The sequence below is a fragment of the Micromys minutus genome (genome assembly GCF_963924665.1).
Source record: "Micromys minutus genome assembly, chromosome: 13".
In the NCBI taxonomy this organism is placed as follows: domain Eukaryota; kingdom Metazoa; phylum Chordata; class Mammalia; order Rodentia; family Muridae; genus Micromys; species Micromys minutus.
Genome location: NC_137982.1, coordinates 6,369,333 through 6,385,639, shown reverse-complemented (window position 1 = coordinate 6,385,639; position 16,307 = coordinate 6,369,333). Strand labels below are relative to the sequence as shown.

At 48.3% G+C, this 16,307-nt stretch overlaps 1 protein-coding gene across 3 annotated transcripts in view; it reads right to left on the bottom strand.

Annotated features, from left to right (window-relative positions):
• Positions 1-454: 454 nt before the first annotated feature.
• NUP188 (nucleoporin 188) overlaps positions 455-16,307 on the bottom strand; it is a 51,075-nt gene continuing 35,222 nt past the window's right edge. For 2 of the 3 annotated variants that reach the window (XM_080927270.1, XM_080927272.1), the window contains exons 24-44: positions 15,776-15,915; positions 13,783-13,889; positions 12,464-12,670; positions 12,209-12,378; positions 11,129-11,198; positions 10,742-10,809; positions 10,146-10,341; positions 7,207-7,284; positions 6,901-6,986; positions 6,636-6,781; positions 6,213-6,394; positions 4,023-4,226; positions 3,790-3,882; positions 2,970-3,128; positions 2,591-2,728; positions 2,164-2,238; positions 1,839-2,078; positions 1,603-1,734; positions 1,302-1,375; positions 1,068-1,197; positions 455-953 (exon numbers count right to left, since the gene is read on the bottom strand). In XM_080927270.1, coding sequence (XP_080783396.1) covers positions 777-953; positions 1,068-1,197; positions 1,302-1,375; positions 1,603-1,734; positions 1,839-2,078; positions 2,164-2,238; positions 2,591-2,728; positions 2,970-3,128; positions 3,790-3,882; positions 4,023-4,226; positions 6,213-6,394; positions 6,636-6,781; positions 6,901-6,986; positions 7,207-7,284; positions 10,146-10,341; positions 10,742-10,809; positions 11,129-11,198; positions 12,209-12,378; positions 12,464-12,670; positions 13,783-13,889; positions 15,776-15,915 — 2,872 coding nt within the window. In that variant the 3' untranslated portion in view covers positions 455-776. The remainder of the gene's footprint in view (positions 954-1,067; positions 1,198-1,301; positions 1,376-1,602; positions 1,735-1,838; positions 2,079-2,163; positions 2,239-2,590; positions 2,729-2,969; positions 3,129-3,789; positions 3,883-4,022; positions 4,227-6,212; positions 6,395-6,635; positions 6,782-6,900; positions 6,987-7,206; positions 7,285-10,145; positions 10,342-10,741; positions 10,810-11,128; positions 11,199-12,208; positions 12,379-12,463; positions 12,671-13,782; positions 13,890-15,775; positions 15,916-16,307) is intronic. The other variant, XM_080927271.1, reaches the window with a different exon arrangement.

The following is a 16,307-nucleotide window of genomic DNA, read 5'->3' as shown; positions in this document are numbered from 1 at the left end:
GCCTGTCAGGGTGCAGGGAAGCTTCTATAGCCAACACTTACAGGCTTGGCCTCAAGCTGTGAGGGAAAAGGGGATCATTTACCTCTTCAACGTACTACAATTTGCAAGTGGCACGGAGCCTGATTCTGGGAGCATCCAGTGTGACCATGTTTTATCTTAGATGGTCCCAGTGGGCATGCTGCGGTGACACGGCAGCAGAACTATATACACTGACTGAGACCTAGACTGTCTGTCCCTTGTTTGCCTGTCCCAACAGTCTCCTCAGGACTCAATGGGCAGGTACTGGTACCATCAACAGGAATCCTGCCATCTCCAGCCACTCCCTACCCCTAACCCTGGGGGCCTCTGAAAGTTGCCGCATAACACAGGCTTTAAAGGCCCAGTATATAAACAGCACTTTTAATATTTGTATAAATAGACCACAGTATTACCAAAAAAAAAAAAAAAAAAAAAAACTGCAAGAATAGATCATGGAAAACCCTCACTACACACAGGCCTCTCCTGTGCTCCTGTTCCCAGGGCCTCCCTGGCTAGTAAGTGCCACGAGACCACTCAAGGACAGGGCCACCTGGTGTATTGTCAGCGTCTGAGCACCCAGACCCTTTGCTGCCTGCCCGTGCTGTTGACCTCTTCAGCTATATAAAAATAATGTCAGCGGAGGGCAGGAGGAGGACGAAGGGAGCTGCTTGCTCAGTGGCTGGCATTGTGGCAGCGCCCTCTGCCCAGGCTGCAATGCAGGTTGGTAGGGAGCAGCAAGTAGACAGCACTCCATTGCCCTATCTCTGCACGTGCCGGACAAAGGCTTGCACAAGTTGGATCAGAGGCTCCTGAGACTCCGGGCTGGCTTTGGAGAGAGAGGTGGCCTTGCCCTGTGGTGAGGGCAGGACTCCAGCAGCAGGGGAACTGGGGGCTCCCCTTCTGAAGTAACGTGAGAGGCTGGATAGCAACGTGCTCTGCAAGAAAAGCAGCAGGTGAATGAGACCCAGGGCCACTGTTTCTGACCCTAAATGACAGAACATGCAGCATCCAAACAAACAGCTTCCCCGCTGCCAGCCCAACATCCATACCAGCTCTGAGCTCAGCTCCTGCTTCATCCGCTGCTTGTCCCGGGGGTGCACTGCTGGGTCCCTGAGGTAGCGTACTGCTTGGGAGATGAGCAGGTAGAAGCAGTTCTCCATGGTGAACATCAGGAGGGACCTGGAGAGGCAGGTATGGGCAATGTTGCAAAGGTGCTTGACAACTGCCACAGATGGGAGAACAGCAGCCCACAACTGCCCTAGGCTTCAATACTCGGGCCTTACTTTAATGTTCGGGTCCCTTCTGCTTGTGTGCTGAGTCCCACAGCCTGGGTGAGGGATTCCTTTTTCTTGTCCAGCTAGAGGAAGCAGTACAAAAATCAAGTTAGCAGTAAGAGTGGCCAGTTGGAGAGCTTCTACTTGGAGGTCTTGCATACCAATTCCCCTGGCACCTCATGGGAACTCTTAGCATGCCCTTGTAGGAAGAGGCCTAGGCTCCAGAGGCTGGATATGTTCCATATTTCCAAAACAAGTAGGAAGTTGTGTGTGTGTGTGTGGGGGGGGGGGGGCTGTCTTGCTGGCTTACCTCTCCAAGCATGTTGAGGGCCACGTTCACTGTGGCTAAGAGGGTTCCGAAGGAGGGGGCCACTTCAGAGTCAAAAGTGGGAGTGGTGAAATTCAGGGCAAATAGGAAGTTGTACTCAGCAAGATCCAGGGACTGAAAGACAAAAGCCAGCACTCTAGAACTTGCTGGGAGCTCTCCAAGGCACAGCACAGTATACTGCAGCGCACAGGCTCAAGGCTGGTTGTGGGAACCAGTACCTGGTCCAATAGGATCTGGCAGACGTCTGGAGTGAAGTGGCGCAGGGCTGCCAGGGTCCTGCTGAGAATCTTGAGAAGGCCATACTGGACTGTGTGCAAGGCTCGCTGTTCGGAGGCCTCGGTGTCAGCAACAGGCTGCTTGGAGGAGCAGCCAGGTGGGGTAGCCAAAATGGTGGTAGTGGTGGATGGCCGCTGAACTCGGGGAGTGACAGCCGAAGGGAGGCCATCACCATTTTTGTTCTGAGGGGAGTCAAGAAATGAAGGGTAAGTCATGGGAGATCAAGGGCAGTACTGCCAGGGGTGACAGGCTAGGGGCCTTCAGTACCTGTAGGTAGTGCTGCAGCATCTTTCGACTGTGTAGGAGGGAGGTACAGGCCTGGCACAAGTAACCCAGGTTCACCTGGGACACGGGAGGGACAGAAAAAAACTCATGGAGGCAACCCTATAAACAAATCTTCTCCAGGGATACCAGCCTCCCTCTCAGTGACTGATGCTCTAACTCAAAAGCCTGTGGCTCCTCCAGCTTCAGGCCTCCCCCTGTGGGTTCTGAACCTAAGTCTACCTCATAGAGCCCAAGTTCTCACCCAGTTTCACTTCACTACGGAGGAAAAATATAGCCTAAGTCCATAGCCTGAGTGAAACCTGTGCCCCACGCAAGAAGTCCACGTTCAGAGACAGTTCACTGAGGATATCCACTGACTCCCTTACCCTCATCTCCACAGACCCTCCAAGAAGCAATGTCTGAGGCCCACCTGAACATCACGCATGAGCTGAGGCAGATGGAAGTGCCACTCCTTCCTGAAGTGGGACAGTTGTAAGATGAAGCCCACAGTGTGATCTGCTTCCTCCAGGCAGGCTAGACTCTGTACTGTCCTCACGGCATTGAGACACTGTGAGGACAGGACAGCAGAGAATGCTCAGAGACCTGCACACCATGCCTACCTGCCTATAAAGATTAGGTGCTGGGCCCACACATGCTTAGGTGGCTGGCATTACAATGAAGGCTTCCCCTTGGTCAGGTGGCTCAAGTCAGATTTCTTCAGCTACCTCAAAGATGAGGCCATTGATACCCCAAGTCCTACAGCCATCTGCCAAGTGGCTTTGGGTATACTGAGGTAGGCAGCCCCTCACCTGCAAGGTCCGCTCCTGATGGACACCCACAAAATCTAGGGCCTCAGTCAGGAAATTGTAGCGTAGAGTCTTGAGCAACCGCTCCATCAAGGACATGGAGAGGCGGTAGACTCCTGGCCAGGACGGGGCATCCAGGGACTTTCGAGAGGTGCTGGGTGTCTGTGACAAATGGCAGAGAGGCTCAGGATTGATGCCACAGGAACCCACTTAGAGCAGCAGAGTCTCTTTTGTGGCCCTGTTGCTAGAAAGAAAAGTCTCTTCGAGTGGACAGTTGCCACTAGGTATGAGGAGAGCTAGGAGGAGCAAGGCTACCAGACTCAGCAAGGGCAAAGGGTTCCAAACCCAGTATGCCACTAACCAGCTATGTCCACGTGGCCATACCCTGCCCTCCTCTGGCCCCCAACATGCTCCCTGTAAACTGAGGGAGGCTAAGCTAGATAATGACTTAAACAGGCATAAAGATTCCAATAAGAGGTGCTGTGACGATGACTTCAGACTAAGACATACCTGCTAGCCCTCAGGACTTGGGGGGAAGAAGGAGACATGATGGATCGTTAGTACAAACTGCCTTCTGAGGGGATGACAAGTGTCCACGCTAATAGCCTGGCCCTGGTGGCATTCATGTTGCTTGGATCAGATTGGTACCAGGTCCATGCTAAGTACACACTCAGGTGCTTTCTGGCAGCTACATTCCTCTTATTAGCCACGTGTCAAGGACAGGAAGCTCAATGCTACCAGGGAACTGGGATAATATGAGGGGAGAGCAGCAAGGTGGGCCTGTCACCTAAGAGGTACAAGAGGCAAGATCCCAGGCACTCACCTGTCCTGTGCCATTGCTGCTAAGCTGGTATACACTCAAGAGGGGCAAACAGATGCTCTGGGTGATGCCAGCTCCAGCCACTGCTGTGGCTCCCTAGCAGAAAAACCCATAATTAGAGAAAGCCTGAAAAGATCTGCCAAAAGCAGGAAAAGATCCCAGTCAAACTCAGATTTGTAGGTGCATGGGAACCATTTGGCACAAGCAGGGTCTTTGCACCCTAGGCAGCCTCCTACCTGCTGGGTGCGAGCCAGGGTGAGGAGCAGGTGCAGCGCAGCCTCAGTAAAATGCAGGTTCTGCTTCATTCGGAGGCTCACCTCCAGGGTGGTGAGCAGCGTGGGCAGAATGGGGAGCCTTCGGGTCACCTGGAGCCACGAGTCCCCATCCTCATCCACCTCACAGAGCTCCTTAGCCAGATGCAGTCCCAGGACACATACCTGCTGGAAATCAAGGCAAAGACAGGGAAAGGTGGAAAAGGCAGTAGAGGGAAGAGGGAGAGCCCTGCGCCTGGCCTCCCTGTCTAGGGCTCTTCTCAGGACTGTGACTCCTGCTTCATCTCTCCAGGAACGGCAAGTCCACCCCACTCTACCACTGGCAGTCTGAGTGGCCTAACCGCAGCATCTACCTCCACCTGCAACCTTAGGCTTTATTCAAACCCCAGTGTTTAATACCCTTTTGCTTGTTTTTTCGAAAGACTAGGTTTATCTATGTATCCCTCACTGTCCAGAACTCACTCTGTAGACCAGTCTGGTCTCTAACCCAGAGATCCACCTGTCTCTGCCTCCTGAGTGCTGGGATTAAAGGTGTGTGTCACCACGGCCTGTTATACGCTTATTTTAAAAATAATTTTTTTATTTGAGAATTTCATATTCATTTCTTATATTTGTTTATCCCATCAACTTCTCTCAGACCCACCTCCACCCACCTCTTACCCACCCAACTTTCTTTCTTAATCACCAGGCGTGGTAACAGTATGTGCCTTAATCTCAGCATGGGGAGGAAAAGGCAGTCAGATTTCTGTTTGAGGCCAACCTGCTCTACAAAAGTGTGTCCCAGATCAGCCAGGGCTACATAGTGAGACCCTGTCTAAGACAAACAAAAACTACCAGGAACAAACACATTGATTTCACTGTACTGCTGGATTCCGGAGCACAGTTAACTGAACAGGGGGTCACACCCTAAAAGAAACCTCCCCCTTTTCTCAGCAGCCACAATTGCCAACACAGCGGTGGGTGGGACTTAGATCAGCAAATAGACAGGACCAGAAAAGAACCTCCCCATGACACATATCAAAATACTAAATTACAGATAAAACAACAGAATGTCTTTTTATAGGACACAATTTGACCCACATCAACTAAAAATCAACGTTAAAAAGAGTTCAAAACTATCTCTAACTCCAGTTCAAGGGCATGTACTCTGTGTGTGTACATATACACACGTAGACAAAACAGATACATAAATATTAAGTACATGCTATCCAAACCTGAGGACTGGAGTTTGGTGATAGTACCCACAGAACGAGGCAGGAGTTCTATATACACCTGCAACCCCAGCTTTGAGGCATGCCAAGACTTACTAGGTTCTGGTTCAAGAGTAAACAGAGATTGACAGCGGAAGACAATGTGCACTTATTTCTGACTACACCTCATACCAAGACACTTCAGACTGTGCCCCAGCATCAACATACTTACTGTTTCCCACCAGTAGTACCTACCTGATTTCACATCATGCAAAACATCTGACATTCTCTTTAGAACTAGTAGTACATACCCGTAACTCCAGCACTCAGGAGGCTGAGGCAGAAAGTTAGAGGCTAGCCTGGGCTACAAAGGAGGATTCTACCTCAAAAAACAAACAAACAAACAAACAAAAAACCCCAAAACAAACAAACAAAAAAACCCCCAACAAAACAAAGCTGGTAGTAACCAAATAAGCTAGTGGTCATGATATACACAGTTTAAAAAATATTGTTCTAGCCAGGCATGGTAGAACATGCCTTTAATCCCAGCTTTTGGGTGGAGGAGACAGAGGCAGAGGCAAAGGGGCAACAGATCTCTGTTGGTTTTAGATCAGCCTGGTCCAGAAAGTAGAGAAACCCTGCCTTCAGTTCTCCTCCACCAAAGATGTTCTAGACCGTATCCGTTGTCTCTTCCTGAGTCCTTAGGTTAAAGAGCCTGTGTCTGCCCCGTAAAGCCGCTCCCTCTGGCCCACCCTGCCCTCACTTTCCTCTGCTCACACCAGCCATGGATCACACAGAAGATGCTGACCTGAAGCTGCTCACACTTTTCAAGGTCCAATCGTCCTGGCTCACAGTGTCTGCCTGACTATGCTGAAATGGCTGGGAGCTGCACCTCTCCAAGTGCTTCTCTCTGATCCCTGAGCCCAAGGGGATCTGGGCTCCTAAGGCTCCCCCCTTCCCTCACCCCATCACGCTGGTCCTTGTGCCGGGGCCGAGGGCAGTCATCTGTCTCCATGCTGTCCTTGTCCTCGGCAGCACCACCTGATGCCAGGCTGTGGCGGGTCTGGTCAAAGAGAGCAATCACCTCTTCTTGGAGGGTCTCGCAGACGTTCAGCACCAGCTGGGAGTACTGGGGGATATCACTTACTGCAGAACAGATGGGAGGGAGTGCTGTCGTGCAAGGTGGGCCATTCTGACTGCACAACAAGGCTTTCTTCCTAGGCAGGGGCTAGAAAGGCAGTTGAGTACCAAGAGGAAGGGCATCATACTACTGGGAGGGGAGGGACAGTGGGAAATAAAAGCATTCCTGGGGTAAAAAAATCCCAACACTGAAATCTCGAGTCTCACAGCAAGCGCATGTGGCCCTGCGTTAGGAGCTGTTGCTCACCTCGAAGCTCCTTCATCTGTAACACTGTGATGAATGCAGAGAACACCTTGGCCTTGGTCTTTTCCATGAGCTGCTGGTCTGCCTGAAGCACCCCTTCCAGGACTTCTGTCAAGGGCCCAAGGATTTTATCCACAGCACCCAGCTCTCTGAAAGAACAAGGCAGAAGCTTCATGCCTCACTGTCCCCAGTGCCCCTCAGAAGCCACAGGCAGTCTTCCTCACTTAAGGCTTATCTGCCCAACTGCTCCACTTCCTGCAGCACTCACCTCTTCCACTGCCGCAGGAGGATGAGCAGCAGAGTACACATCATGGAGCCCAGACGGAGGCAGTTCACTGATGTTGGAACAAGGAGCTGAAGGGAGGAGCAGAGCAGTCAGGAGTTTGGCTGCAAAGATACAGAGTATCTTTGGCCTGTGCTCTCCTCACCTAACCCTGGCCTCTCACAAGTGCGAGGAGCCCTGCACCTCCTTACAACTCAGTCTCCCCCAGGCCACCTGAACACTGACTGACCCCTCTGGACCATGAGCTCCTCCCTCTGTGACCTTAGGGGAAGGGAACTCAGGCATACTTACTAATGCTTTGGTCCCATCAAGCACATCAAGAAAAAGCTGGCGCCGCACTGCCATGTCAGTCAAGTGCATGATGTCTGCCTGCAATGGGTGGGAGGAGGATTATGTTCTGGACAGACTTTAGGAGACAAGAAATGAAGGCTTTCATGAGGCCATTACCAATTGGAATGTCATCAGGGGCCTGATGAAATAGAGCTTCAAGCCCTGCAGTTTTTGGCTCACCCTGACATCTACTCAGAATCAAGCTCACATTTGTCTTTCCTGAAGAAGTACATACATCCTTCCTGTGCTTAGCACTATTCACAGGCTTCCCAGGGCTCAGGAAGGTCACCCGCCTTAGGATCCTCAGCCCCACCTATGCTCACTCTAGGCCAGGCCTCCCTCCTTTCCGTCCATGTTGTTACAAAGGCAGTCCCTAACTCAGGATCCCGTGTTTCAGGTCCCCTGTCAGCATGTGTCAACCACAGCTGGCCTTCAGCCGTTCCTGAGCATACCACGTGCTTCTCCTTCGGCGCTGACATCTGCAATTCCATCGGCCTACACTTCTTGCCCTACACTCTCTGCTTGGCTTGTTCACATACTCAGCAGTCTGGAGCGTCACCTCACATGACTACTCTGACCTCATGTGTTAGCTGTCACAGCACCTTCCTCGCCATCATTGCCATGTATTACAGTCTCATTACATTTTAAACGGTGAATTTATGACTCACCTCCCTTAGGTTCTCATCCCTCCCCGCCAACATACAGTGTCTCTATGTAACCCTGGCTGTCCAGTAACTGACTCTGTAGACCAGGCTGGTCTCAAACTCAAAGAACCACCTGTGGGATTAAAGGCATGCATCACCATTGCTCAGCCGCCCTTCATATATTACACAAGGCCATGACAGCAGTTTCCCCTCCCTCCACTCCTCTCAGTCCTCCCCTTTCCCCCTCCTTCATTTTCATTAAAAAAAAAAAAAAAAAAAAAAATACAGGGTAACAAGTCACTGTCAGACTGAGAACAAACCCTCCTATCAAGGCTGGACAGGGCAGCCTAGCACCAGGAAAAAGATCCCAAGCACAGGCAGCAGAGTCAGAGTCTCTTTGAGGCTCTAGGAGCAGTTAGCTGATTCTGTGACTGGGCCATCTTTCTCCTGTGGTCCTCACCATGAGACCAGGCCTTCCCTGCCTTTCACTGTTATATTCTGTGGTGATAATTCTGGAATTTTGGTTTCTTTAAAAAACTGGAGAGATGGCTCAGCAGTTAAGAGCACTGACTGCTCTTCCAGAGATCCTGAATTCAATTCCCAGAAACCACATGGTGGCTCACAACCACCTGTAATGGATTCTGATGCCCTCTTCTGGTGTTTGAAGAGAACGATAGTGTACTAGAATAAATAAATCTTTGAGGAAAACAAAACAAAACCACAGAAATATTTAAGAATGTGCTTTTGTTTTATCCCAGGTGTGGGACGTGGCGCTGCTTCAGACTGTCCACAGCAGCTGACTATGATTTGCCTTGTGCTCCAGCAGGGGTGTGATTTTGCCAGCTGCAGATATGTGTCTGTGATTGTGTGACATTTGGAATTGTGGGGACTTTTCAGAGGGTATATAAATACTAGAGTCCCATAGGTGGCTTGTTGGCTGGTTGCTGGTGGTCACAGTTTGTTATGTAGTCATGTTTAAAGAAGAAACAACAAGAAACCAGATATTCTGATGGTAAAAATCAAACTTGCCCCCAGGAATCCTATGCCTCTAATCAGCAGGAAGTAGTCTAATGATAATGCTGCCTCCTTTCTGACCTCTGACTTTATTCAGGGATCTCTTTCCTCTCCATCCTTTTTCTCTCTCCTATCTAGTGTTACAGGGTTGGAAGGGTAAAGAAAGGGGTGGAGAAGCAGCCAACTTCCAGTTATAATATCTCTGGTGCCTGCAGACACAGAACAAATATTTTAGTAGTCATGGAAGGGAGAAGGGAATTAAGGTTCACCAGGTCAGTATCCCAGAAGGTAGAGGACACAGGTACAACTTAAGAACTGCTGTTTGGTTGGATTTCTTTTTTCCCTGAGAAGGGTCTTACTATGTAGCTCTAGCTGTCCTGCAACACAGCCTATAGACCAGGCTAGCCCGGAACTTAAGAGATTCACCCGCCGCAGCTTAGTGAGTGCTGGGATTAAGGCTGTGCCACCTCCCCAGGCTACTGTTGGATTCTAAAAGACAGGAACACGGACATTTCCCTATCAGTTAGGCAGGTCTTGCCGTGGGTCTGCAGACTCAGAGGTCTATAGGCAGGCTGCACTGGAGAACAATTCAGACAGATGAACAAGGTTTTTGGAACAAGGAAGTACGTGCCAAGGTCCAAATGTAATTAAGTAAGGTATGGTCCAGATGCCCTGAGGAAGAACAGTTCAACACTGCCAAACATTTTTTAGTTTGGCAACAGTGCCAAACTGAAAAATGCCAAGAATTGTGCAAACTCTTCCCAAACACCAACTTTCTCTCTTAAAGTGGGTAAAGACACTTGCTGCACAATCCTGATGGCCTGAGCTCAATCTCCAGAGTTCACATACAGCTGGAACTGACCCCACAAATTTGTTTCTGACCCCAAACACATGTGCAGCCACTAACAAGTTAAAAAATTTAAAAACTCACTATACAGTGAAGAGAGAATGGTCTTTGTCCTTTTCCTAGAACCGATGAAAACACACAGCACTGCGAGAGATCTGGAGCTGCTGCTGCAGATAAGTCACAGACACCTACAGTGTCCAGAGGCAGCTACTACTCCTGGGAGGCGCACCTAGACCTATGCAGGCCCAACAGCAGGGAAGCCTTGAGGATATCTGATGGGTTTGGAATTGCTTCTCTGTCCTGTCCCCAAGTGCCTGACCATCCTCATCTCTTGGCATACAATGTCTACTGAAATGCTTCCCACTAAAGCAAAGCCAGGTGCCCACGATGCTTACGTGACTGGTAGCAACGATGAGAAGCGTCCTCCAGGCGGACACCAGCATCTGATACTCCAGCAAGGACGTGCAGCTGCTGCCCTCTGTCTCAGCCATGTACACTGCCAGAGACTTGACGTACCCTGACCAGTAGGCAAAGCGTTTCTCGCTGGAAAACTTCTTGAGAGTATCTTTTAATGACTGGTCTAATGAACCTCTATACGAAATACAAACCCAAGTCAGGATTCAAAAGTACATGAAGCTGAAGTGAGCACATGGCAGCCAGCTCTAGGATCAGCTCCAAAGGAAGGAGTGAGACTGAGGCCGTTTCAGAAAAGCCTCTGACTCCATCAAATCCCAGCCATCCAGAACCGTAAATGCCATCAGTGCCCCTGTCAGGGACAGCTCACCGACCCTCCATAAATGGGCCTGACCACCCCACCTGTGTGCCCTGCTTACTGATCATGCATTCTGTGATAGGCCTCCACAACCTCCCATCCCCCCTTCGGTTAAATCTCATGGGAGAGCGCTAGAGAGCTGCTCAGTGGTAAAGCATGCAAAAATGCCTGGCGTTTGACCCCCACTAATACACAACACCTGAAGGGGAAAGGACTCACTTAACTACATAGTATATCTCCAAACATATTATCTTCATGATTAGGGCACAGGTTTCCAGGATGCTGGGCTGTGGAGGGGAGAGCAAAACACACTAATTACATGGAGCAACACCTCCACACCCACCCCTACCGACAGCAAGGGCCTAACACTTAGAAAAGAAGAAAACACGCATTTACGGAAATCAAAAGGCAAATGCCAATGGAGAGGGCACCATGTCTATAATGTGGAGATGCCAGAGCTTTCCACCCAGGGAAGCCATGTCTGTCTGCTTCTCAGAGGACAGGAAGCAGGTACTGCTAAGCAGATGGGGCTGCATGTAACCTGAGGCAGGGTCCTTTTCTCCATGCCATAGACCAGCCCTCTGCCCTGCCCTCCACATAGCTCACCTCAGATGTCTCGGAAGGAGGAGAGAGAGTTCCGAAGAGTGGACTCGTTAAATTCTCCCAAAATTTGGGCCTAGGATAAAAACATACTTTGAGATGCTACTTTTTCTTTCCTACTTGGCCCCCACCTCTCCTATGCTGGTATTTTTTCATACTTTAATATCCCAAACCTAAAATGTTCCTCATAAACCAATCATTCTTATATAAACATACAAAATCCATAAATGAAACTACACCTTCCACTTATCAAGTGAAATTGGGAGGCAGGTAGTAGTTGTCCAAGCCTTTAATCCCACTATTCCAGAGGCAGAGGCTAACCTGGTCTACAGAGGGAATTCCGGGACAGCCAAAGGTATACAGAGCAACCAAACAAACAAACAAAGAAGAAAAGAAAAGTGCAAGAGATCAAGGCACTGACTACCAACACTGATGATGAGTTCAACTCCCATGACCCATATCACAGAAGTCATAGATGTTGTCCTATAGCCACAAATAGCTGTGTGACAGATGCTTGCTATCTACAAAAAAAAAACTTAAAAAAAAAAAAAAACCAACCCTTTATTTTTTAACTATTTGAAAATGTAAAAAAGAGGGCTGGAGAGATGGCTCTACAGTTAAAAACCCTGGCTGCTCTTCCAGGGATCCTTAGTTCAATTCCCAACAACCACATGTCACCTCACATCTGTCTGTAACTCCAGTTCTAGGGGATCTGATGCCCATACACAGATGTACATACAGGCAAAACACCAATAAACATGAAATACATTTAAAAAAGCAAAACAAAAAAATCCTAGGCAGGTGTGGTAATAAAATCCTTTCCTCTCTGCAGGTGGGAAGCGGAGGGCTGCAGGTCTACAAAGCATGCTCTAGGTCACCAAACCTACACAGTGAGACCCTGTCTCCAAAAAACAAATAAATATATAAAAAGAAAAAAGGGAATAAAAAGACATCTAAGAATCCCTGTACTAGACTGTGTGCTAAGTATTCCATTCGTAATCTGGTGAACTCACAAGAAACCTACTTCCATTTTATAAACAAGATCAGTCAAGCTCATGCGTCAGCTAGCTCCCAAAGGGGACATACTTGGTTCTGAGGACAAGCATTGCACTGTCCCTACGGTCTTGCCACAGGGCATGAAGGAAGGCAATAGCTGCACGATGCAACAGAGGGGGGCACCAGTATCGATCTTGCTGCTGGGAATCAATCAGTTCCAGAACCACATGGAGACAGCTCCACACACCAAGGCTGAATTCCTACAGCAGAGACAGGTGGGCATTCAAGTTCCATGACAGGGATTCCAAAGAGCCCTCACCCAGCCTCCCCAGAGTGCAGGCTGACCTTAGAGCCATTGCTGCCATCCTTCACCTCCAGATTCAGAAACAGCTCGATGAGACCTGGCTGTGTCTCTACAGCAACTGTAAGGAATTCCAGGATCATGACTTTGATGCGCATGTCCTCAATCTTGCTCTGAAGGCGGGTCAGGAAGGCATCACGGATGGCTGCTGCATCATTGCCCAGGCAGGCATACACTGACATTGGAGCCACCTGGAGACCATGACAAACAGCTTTAGGGTTCTAAGGCCAGAAAAACTTCAGAGGGTTCTGCAGAAGACACTGATGCAAAATAAGAGAACAACTCAGACGTAAATTTCTGGGGTGAAAGAATGTACAGAAGAAACAAACGAAAGCAGTAAGTGCTGCTGGAGAGGGGGCCAGTTAAGTGCTCGCTGCACAAGCATGAAGACATGAGTTCGGATCCTTAACACCATGTAAAAGCTGGGCTAGATGAGCCGATAATCCTAGTACTGCGGAAGGAGAAGCCAGAGGACCAGGGGTGTGCTGATGAACCAGTGTAGCCAACATACAAGCTCCAGTTTCAGTGAGACTCTGTCTTACAGAATAGGAGGGGAAATGATTGAGGAAGACACCCATGTGCATGTTCACACCTGTGCAGACACACACGTTAAATGTTTCTCATGTCTGAATTATGTAAAAAAATGAGGTATCTGCCTGTCTATCAGACTGACGGAAGGATGTAAGATTTAATGTTAAGAGTATAAAGGGCAGGGGCTGGAGAGTCAGCGCAGTGTTAATGATACCTGCACTAAGTCAGACATGGTGGCACACACCTTTAATCCCAGAATTCAGGAGGCAGAGGCAGGCAGATTTCTGAGTTTCACCCCAGCTTGGACATGAGACTCTCTCAAAAACCCAAACCAACCAACCAAACAAGAACACCTTTTCCTGTACACAGTCAGGTTTAGTTCCCAGCACCCACATGGTAGCTTACAGCCATCTGTAACTGCAGCTCCATGGGACTCAAACCCTTCTCCTCAACTCTCTGGGCACCAGGCACACAGGTGGTATACACACTTATACACACACACATACAGACACACACACACACACACACACACACACACACACACACACTTACATACATACACAGGAAGAGAGTTAGAGCACGCACATCAGGCAGCTCAAACGCCTGGACCTCTAGTCTGAGGATCTGACAGTTCTAGACTCAGTGGGCACCTGCACTCAAGTGCACACACCCACACACAAACTCGTACACAAGAGTACGAAATGAATCTCGGTGGGAGAGTGCTGGAGAGTAGCTCGTGTCTTACAACCCTAGCTAGCAACATAAATCCTACCGTGGCCAAACGTTTCAGCAGCTGGATAGCCAGACGTGGCAAAGCTGGGTCATGTCTGTGGTAGATGTACTTGGCTAGGACAGCAATGAGGTTGTTCCCGTGGGCACCTGAAGCAAAGAAAATAGAAAGCCAGAAACCTATTGTAATTCTTCAAAAACACCATCCACTGGGGCAGACTAAGCTCAGGTAGCCAGTTCAGTCCTGTTCAGAGTAGCAAAGAGATAACCAGGACTTGGGGATAAATAGTTCAATATGCTGCATTAATGCAAAGATATATTATTAAAAGAAATATTTAATAAATAGGTTACAAAAGGCACTGTATTAAAATTTAAAAGCCAAAAAAAAAAAAAAAAAAAAAACCCAAAACAAACAAAAAAAAAAAAAAAAAAAAAAAAAAAGGGAAAGAAAAGAACACTTCTTAAGCAGGATAGCAGTGAGATTGTTCAGTGGTAAAGGATCCTTGCCAAGACAGTCAATCCTCCAAACCCACATGGTGGAGGGAGAGAGCCAAGTCCCACAGTCTGACCTCCAATTGCACATTTAAATACACACACACACACACACACCCCACCCACATGCGAGTACACATTTAGAAAACACAAAACCCTTAGGCTGGACATAGTAGCACCCACTTGTAATCTCACCATTTGGGAGGTAAAAAAATAAGGACCGAAACCTGATAGGCAGAAATGTAAGTATAGAGAATACCCAATAAAATAATTTTTAAAAAACCCCAATAGGCAAAGGTCACTGAGATGACCCAGTGGTTAATAATAAGGTGCTTGCTGCTAAACCTGATGACCACAGTTCAACTCCCGGAACACTCATAGTGGAAAGAAAAAGCTGATACATAGACATCAGGAACACAAACATAATAAATTAAAACAAAGGAAAAAAAAAAAAAAGAGTCCCAGGACATCCTTGGCTACATGAATTTAAGGCCAGCCAGCCTGTGCATAATTGGTGCCAGAGCAGTGACTCAATAACGAAGCACCTGCTAACACACATAAGGCTCTGGGTTCAGAACCCAGCAGAGCAAATGAAAAAAGCTAAAGTTATAAATAATTTTAGACATGATATAAAACATTACTGATGGGCTGGAGAGATGGCTCAGCGGTTAAGACTGCCCTTCCAGAGGTCCTGAGTTCAATTCCCAGCAACCATATGGTGGCTCACAACCATCTGTAATGGGATCAGATGCCCTCTTCTGGTGTGTCTGAAGACAGCTATGGTGTACTCACATACATTAGATAAATAAATCTTAGAGAAAGAAAAAAATTGTATAATAATAAAAAAACCAAAGCTGACTTTAAAAAACAAAGCACTAGACTGAGCCATAGATTAGAGCCACTTAAAGCCCACTGTGCTGTGGGCCATGTGCTTTGAAGGACTTTTGTGCTCCTCTTTTCAGGGTCCTTTGTCTTTCGAAAGATCTTGCTATACAGCCTGGATTGTCAGGGACGGCTGACAGAGAACGCCAGCTTTGCTGTCTTGATCAGCAGGTGGCTCTGGCCCTTCTGCCTCTGGAGAGCAAGGGGACAGTGGGCATGAGCCAGGCCCTACTGCTCTGCACACAGTCAGTCAGCTATGTGTGACCACTGCCAGCTCTCACCCCACCCTGAGGCAAGGAACCATCTCACACCGAAGTCATTCTATGGTTAGGCAGCCCTGGCTGAGCTTATTCCCCTGCCTCAGTCTCCTTCAGATGTTGGGTTTACAGAAATTTACTTCGACACCATTCTGGCTGAGAAATTTGAGGCCAACCTTAAATATGCCTGAGGTACTCACACAGCTGAGCAAAACCTAAATTTGAACCAAGAAAAAAATGACCCCAGTCTCCATCCTTAAGTATTACTACGTCATCAGCAGGAGTCCAGAATAAAGTATGATGTGGTCCCCTTGTTACCAAGTCTAAAGAAATGAGCTGAAATAATTTCTGAAATAATTTCTATGTCTTTATGGGCAGAGATGTAACTGAGGAAGAGACACGTACCATGCTGTGTGAGAGCCTGCTCCAGGGGAGACACCACATTAGAAGGAGGCTTCAGCCGAATAACATTGTTGGTGACAGAGAATGCCAGCTTCACTGTCTTGATCAGCAGTTGGCCCTGGCCCTGACCTTCTGGCCCATCACTAGGTGCCAAATGGAGATCACAGTTAGTTCCAATAGGACAGTTGCAGTCAGGGTGTGCTCTCACTGAGTCAGACTGCAGTGGGGCCAATTCAGACTTAGAAAGGAGGCTACGCAGCAGTCACTAGACAGGGTTTCTCTGTTTAGTCTAGGCTCTCCTGGAACTCGTTATGAAGACCAGGCTGGCCTCAAACTCCTGCCTCTGCTTCCTAAGTGCTGGGATTAAAGGCACACACTACCATCTGGCTACAAAGTTATTTTTAAAAAAAACAACTGCAAGGATCAAGAAAGCTGTTAGGAGATTGTCTTTAAAAAAAAAAAAAAAAAAAAAAAGAGCTTCACCCATGATCCATCAACACTGCTGCCTGAACAAGACCCGAAGGAATACAATACC